General features: G+C 57.5%; 1 protein-coding gene across 6 annotated transcripts in view; it reads right to left on the reverse strand.

The window, feature by feature from the left end:
- Window positions 1–261: 261 nt before the first annotated feature.
- LOC103125146 (B cell scaffold protein with ankyrin repeats 1) overlaps window positions 262–6,496 on the reverse strand; it is a 14,919-nt gene continuing 8,684 nt past the window's right edge. Inside the window, exons 6-11 of one of the 6 annotated variants that reach the window (XM_060183855.1) lie at window positions 3,837–3,897; window positions 3,041–3,070; window positions 2,224–2,285; window positions 1,654–1,752; window positions 1,495–1,559; window positions 529–666 (exon numbers count right to left, since the gene is read on the reverse strand). In XM_060183855.1, coding sequence (XP_060039838.1) covers window positions 1,500–1,559; window positions 1,654–1,752; window positions 2,224–2,285; window positions 3,041–3,070; window positions 3,837–3,897 — 312 coding nt within the window. In that variant the 3' untranslated portion in view covers window positions 529–666; window positions 1,495–1,499. Of the gene's footprint in view, window positions 667–1,494; window positions 1,560–1,653; window positions 1,753–2,223; window positions 2,286–3,040; window positions 3,071–3,836; window positions 3,898–6,496 lie in introns of those variants that run through there. The other 5 variants (XM_060183856.1, XM_060183854.1, XM_060183857.1 and 2 more) reach the window with 5 other exon arrangements.

Consider the following 6,496-nt stretch of genomic DNA (forward strand, 5'->3'; position numbering starts at 1 on the left):
GCCCCATTCATTACTATTATCATTATTATTATTATTACTATTTCCCCCAGAGCCCTGCTCAGCCCTGGCTGATGGTGGTGCTGGGGGTTGAACCCGGGACCTCAGAGCCTCAGGCAGGAGGGCCTTTACAGAACCCCTGTGCCATTTCCCAGCCCTATTTTTACTTTTATTTTTCAGCAGCTTTTCCTCTGCAAAGTGGTAAGTTGGGACAATCTAGAGGCTGACCGGCAAACATTTACCTTGAAAAGCCAAACACACAGCTTTAAACATTCACTTTATTTGCAGCAATTATACAAGAATCACAGAGAATGGGGGAGGGTGTCTGTGCTTCGTGGGAACCCAGGAGCAAGACCCCAGGGAGGAGCTGAGCCCCAGAGGCAGGAGGCAGGAGGCAGGAGGGTGACTGGGGGTGCAGACAGTCACAGGGCCGCGGGCTGGGGGTCCTGGGGCAGGCCGGCAGAGGCGGAGAGGCAGTGTCACCCCGCGGCCCAGCGTCTGCTCTGCTCCAGGACCTGCTGCCCCCCCGGAAGGCTCCACAAAGGTGGGGGAGCAGAGTGGGCACTCAGGTGCCCTCACAGGTCGGCCTGTCGCTGAGCTGGGGCCACCCAAGGGTCTAGTCCGCTTCCCAGAGACAGTTCCTGGGGACCCCAGGTCCCTCAAAATCACCTGGAAATGGGGTCACAGGAAACACAAGGTCAGCAGTGGACCCTCCATCAAAACTGGCAACAGAACCCTGTTCATAAACCTTCTTCCTCCCTCCTCCCTCCCTTCCTCCCCTTCCTTCCTCCCTCCCTCCCTCCCTTCCTCCCTCCCTTCCTTCGTCCCTTCCTCTTTATTTCAAACTTTTTTTTCAAATAAAGATTTTATTTATTTACTAATGAAAAGGATAGGAGGAGAGAGAGAAAGAACCAGACATTATTCTGGTATATGTGCTGCCAGGGATTGAACTCAGGACCTCACGCATGAGAGTCCAGTGCTTTATCCACTATGCCATCTCCCGGACCACTATTTCTTTCCTTCCTTCCTTCCTTCCTTCCTTCCTTCCTTCCTTCCTTCCTTCCTTCCTTCCTTTTTTTTTTTTTTGCGACCCCAGGATTCTCATTGGGACTTGGTGTTGGCACTACAAACCCAGCACCACTCCTGGCAGCCATAGCCCCCTATTTTATTGGATAGGACAGAGATAAATTGAGAGAGGACGGGAGATAGAGAGCGAGGGAGGGAGGGAGAGAGAGAGAGAGAGACAGACAGACACCTGCAGCCCTGCTTCACCACTTGTGAGTTTTCCCCTACAGGTGGGGACCAGGGGCTTGAACCCGTATCCTTGTGCCCTGTAACAGGTGTGCTCAGCCAGGTGTGCCCCCACCCAGCCCCTCATGAGCCTTTCCAAGGAGCCTTTAGCTTGAAAGATAGTTGACTCCCCTGCAGAGAAGACAGGAAGTGGTGGGAAACCCGTTGGCTAGAGACCCTGAGGCCCTGATCCACTGGGGAACCTACCTGCTCTAGTGAGTTTTCCGCTGGCAGAAACCCCATTGTCTCTCCGCTGGCAGACGGGCAGGAGGCTGAGGGGAGATACAGAGATGAGGAACACATGCTCCTGGCTGAGTGCACCTGTCCCCAAGCACAGAGACCTGGGTTTGAACCTCGACTCCCCACCTGCAGGGGGGAGAGCTTCCCGAGCGGTGGAGCAGGGCAGCGGGTGTCTCTCTGTCTCTCTCCCTCTCTATCTCCCCGTCCTCTCAGTTTCTTTCTGTCCTGTCAAATAAAAAAAAGAAAGAAAGAGTGGGCCGGGCAGTGGTGCACTGGGTTAAACACACATAGTACAAAGCGCAGAGACCGGCACATAAGGATCCCGGATCGAGCCCCCGGCTCCCCACCTGCAGGGGAGTCGCTTCCCAGGCGGTGAAGCAGGTCTGCAGGTGTCTGTCTCTCCCTCTCCCCCTCTCTCTCTCCCCTTTCTCTCTCCATTTCTCTCTGTCCTATCCAATAAAATAGAAAGAAATGGCAGGGCGGGGGTAGATAGCATAGTGGTTCTGCAAAGAGACTCTCATGCCTGAGACTCTGAAGTCCCAAGTTCAATCCCCTGCACCTCCATAAGCCAGAGCTGAACAGGGCTCTGGTAAAAAAAAAAAAAAAAAAAAAGGAAGAAAGAAAGAGAGAGGTCTGCTGACCCAGAGAGGGGTCCCCTCCCCTGCCTCCAGGGAGAGTGGGGCAAGCACAGCCTACCTTGCTGCCTGCCAAGACTCCGCCATGCAGTGAATGCTCCGGGTCCAGGGAACCTTCCTGCCCTGAAACAGATGCCCTCCCGTCAGCCTCCCTGAACCCGTCCGCCTCACGCCCTCTGTTCAGCACTCAGCCAGCACAGGAGGGCAGGGCTGCAGGAGAGCTGCTCTGGGGGCTGTGACTGCGAGTGTATCCAGTGGGGGCCGGGGCTCTTCCCCACCCCCAGAGCCAGCAGCCAGTCTCCAGCACCCCAGTCCCCTGCTCCTCTGAGTCAGGCAAGGCTGCTGCTATTCCGGCCTTTTCCACAGGCTCCCCAGCTCCCTCCCACTGCCCTGGATGACTCTGGCTTTGTAGCAGCACCCTGTAGCACCTGCCATCCAACCCCACACTGAGCCGCCAGCCCTCAGAGGGATCCCCATGGTTCTGGGGTCCAGTGTAGGGCCTCAGCTCCCTTGCGTCCCCACAAAGCAGAGACCCGGGTGCCGGGAGCACCCTCTGGGGCTTGGGAGGCTGGTCGCCAGGGTTCAAGCTCTTGTGTGCGTGCATGTGTGCGTGCATGTGTCTGTGTGTGCGTGCACATGTGCGTGTGTGTATGTGCATGCGTGCATGTCTTTATGTGTGTGTGTGTGCACGTGTGCATGTGTGTGTGCGTGCCTGTGTGTGTGTGTGTGCTGTGTGCACGTGTACTTGTGTGTGCATGCTTGTGTGCGTATCTGTGTGTGTGTGTGTGCTTGGGGGGGGCAGCTCTGGATGCCTACCCTGTGCAGGGCCCTGCTGGGGTGAGCCCCCCCTCACCCGCCCCCAGGCCTGCAGCACTTACCCCTGGTGTGATGCAGGATGGTGAGCTTTTCTGTGGGAGGAGCAGACCATGAGCACCTGCCCCCTGCAGCACCCCCACCCCTGCCCCCGCCCCCCAGCACCCCTGTGACCCTACTCTGCGGCCCTCCTGCTGGGTGCTGCACTGGGAAGCGTCCCCAGGTGTGTCTGTCTCTGTGTGTGTCTCTGTATGTGTGTCTGTCTGTGTTTCCACGTGTGTGTGCCTATCTCTCTCTCTGTGTGTATCTGTCTATCCGTGTGTATAGTGCGTCCCTGTTTCTTTTTTAAAAAAAACATTTATTTACTTATTCCCTTTTGTTGCTCTTGTTTTTATTGTTGTTGTAGTTATTATTGATGTTGTCATTGTTGGCTAGAACAGAGAGAAATGGAGAGAGGAGGGAAAGACATGAAATGAAGAGAGGGGGAGAGACAGACACCTGCAGACCTGCCTCACCACCTGTGAAGCGACTCCCCTGCAGGTGGGGAGCCGGGGGCTCTAACCCGGGATCCTTACGCCGGTCCTTGTGCTTGCAAAAGTCCTTGTGCTTAGTACTGTGTGTGCCAACACCTGCTCCCCCCTTTCCTTTCTATTTTGATAGAATGGAAAGAAATTGAGAGAGGTGGAGGAGACAGAGAAGGAGAGAGGCAGAGAGATTCCTGCAACCCTGCTTCACCACTAGTGAAGCTTTCCCCCTGCAGGTGGGGACCAGGGGCTTGAACCTGGGTCTGTGTGCCTGGGAACAGGAGCACCCCTCCCAGCCCCCTCAGCCCCCATCCCGTCTCCCTCACATAAGTCTCACCACAGAGGTTCTCCTCCTCCCTCTTCCCGATGACACAATCCCTTAACTGCCGCAGCTTCTCCTGCAGGAGGACGCGGAGGCCGGACCTCAGGGGTCTGTCACTGACCGGCAGGCCCCCTCCGCCGCCCCTCAGCCACCCCCTCAGCTGCCACACTGTCACCACTGCGGCACTGAGAGGGCGTGAGAGACACAGAAGAAAGAGAGACGCATTTTCCAAGGCATGGGCCGCAGAGGGTGGCCTCTGAGAGGACGCTGAGTGCCCCCCACCCTGGGGCTTGGCCGCCCGCTTCAGGGTCCAGGCCCGAGGGGTGGGGAAGGAACTCAGGCTGTTGAAGAAGCTGCTGCACCCAGACTTCCTGACACTCGGTATTAGAAATCCTTATTTTATCTCTCTTTATTTGTATTTACTGTTGAATGTAAAACATTAATTCCCCAATAAAGAAATTAAAAAAAAAAACAAAAAAAAAAGAAGAAAAAATAAAAAGAAATCCTGCTGGTGGTTACCTTTGCTTCTCTGTTTGCAAAATAGATGCGGTTCATTCCTTTGACTAATAATACCCTGAGGCCTGTTTTCAAACTGTGTCCCTTACTACAAGAATCCTGCTTGGGCCAGGTGGTGGCACATCTGGTTGAGCACACATGACAGTGTGCAAAGACCCAGGTTCAAACCCCTGGTCCACACCTGCAGGGGGGGAAGCTTCACACGTGGTGAAGCAGAGCTGCAAGAGTCTCTCTGTTTCTCTCTATCTCCCCTCTTCCTTCTTGATTTCTGGCTGTCTCTAGCCAATAAATAAATATAATATAAAGTTAAAAGAAGAATCTTTCTTTGCAATGACAATAAATAAATAAATATTTTAAAAAAGGAAGGATCCTGCTCTGAGACTAAGTCTGGATATGTCAAGAGATTTTTCTAGCCTACAGGCTGGAGGGCATATGGCCACCTGTGATCAAGGCTGCTGGGAGCTGGGCAGGGCTGCTGGGGGCTGGGCAGGGCTATGGGGGCTGGACAGGGCTACTGGGAGCTGGGCAGGGCTATGGGGGCTGGACAGGGCTACTGGGAGCTGGACAGGGCTATGGGGGCTGGACAGGGCTACTGGGAGCTGGACAGGGCTACTGGGAGCTGGACAGGGCTATGGGGGCTGGACAGGGCTACTGGGAGCTGGACAGGGCTATGGGGGCTGGGCAGGGCTGCTAGGGGCTGGACAGGGCTATGGAGGCTGGGCAGGGCTACTGGGAGCTGGACAGGGCTACTGGGAGCTGGGTAGGGCTACTGGGAGCTGGACTGGGCTACTGGGAGCTGGACTGGGCTACTGGGAGCTGGGCAGGGCTACTGGGAGCTGGGCAGGGCTACCGGGAGCTGGACTGGGCTACTGGGAGCTGGACTGGGCTACTGGGATCTGGGCAGGGCTACTGGGAGCTGGGCATAGCTATGGGGGCTGGACATGGCTATGGGGGCTTGACAGGGCTATGGGGGCTGGGCAGGGCTACTGGGAGCTGGGCAGGGCTACTGGGAGCTGGACTGGGCTACTGGGAGCTGGACTGGGCTGCTGGGAGCTGGGCAGGGCTGCTGGGAGCTGGGCAGGGCTACTGGGAGCTGGACAGGGCTACTGGGAGCTGGACTGGGCTACTGGGAGCTGGGCAGGGCTACTGGAAGCTGGGCAGGGCTACTGGGAGCTGGACAGGGCTATGGGGGCTGGGCAGGGCTATGGGGGCTGGGCAGGGCTATGTGGGCTGGGCAGAATTGCTGGGGGCTGGGCAGGGCTATGAGGGCTGGGCAGGGCTGCTGGGAGCTGGGCAGAATTGCTGGGGGTTGGGCAGAATTGCTTGGGGCTGGGCAGGGCTATGGGGGCTGGGCAGATTTCCTGGGGGCTGGATAGGGCAATGGGGGCTGGGCAGGGCTGCTGGGGTCTGGGCAGGGATATGCGGGTTGGGCAGATTTGCTGGGGGCTGGGCAGAATTGCTGTGGGCTGGGCAGGGCTATGGGTGCTGGACAGAATTTCTGGGGGCTGGGCAGATTTTCTGGTGGCTGGATAGGGCAATAGGGGCTGGGCAGGGCTATGGGGGCTGGACAGGGCTACTGGGAGCTGGACAGGGCTATGGGGGCTGGGCAGATTTACTAGGGGCTGGGCAGATTTACTAGGGGCTGGGCAGAATTGCTGGGGGCTGGGCAGGGCTATGGGGGCTGGGCAGGGCTATGGGGGCTGGGCAGGGCTATGGGGGCTGAGCAGGGCACCGCAGGGGAAGCTCTGGGCCTCCTGGCCAGCACCATTACTATGGGAAGTGGTCATGTTTTGAAAGCGTAGACATTAAGGGGGCCAGGTAGTAGCGCACCCAGCTGAGTGCTCCTGTCACCATCCACTTGAACCCGCAGCTCCCCACCCCCAGGGGGGAGGCTTCACACAGGGGCAGGGGCTCACTGGAGGGGCTCACACTGAGGGCTCCGGGGGCCTTTGGGAGGGTCCTGGGCTATGCTCTGGGTCCTGGGCTAGGCTCTGTCCTGGGCTAGGCTCTGTCCTGGGCTAGGCTCTGTCCTGGGCTATGCTCTGGGTCCTGGGCTAGGCTCTGTCCTGGGCTAGGCTCTGTCCTGGGCTAGGCTCTGTCCTGGGTTATGCTCTGCATCCTGGGCTAGGCTCTGTCCTGGGCTAGGCTCTGTCCTGGGC

Source organism: Erinaceus europaeus, unplaced genomic scaffold (genome assembly GCF_950295315.1).
Source record: "Erinaceus europaeus unplaced genomic scaffold, mEriEur2.1 scaffold_1138, whole genome shotgun sequence".
Taxonomy (NCBI): Eukaryota; Metazoa; Chordata; class Mammalia; order Eulipotyphla; family Erinaceidae; genus Erinaceus; species Erinaceus europaeus.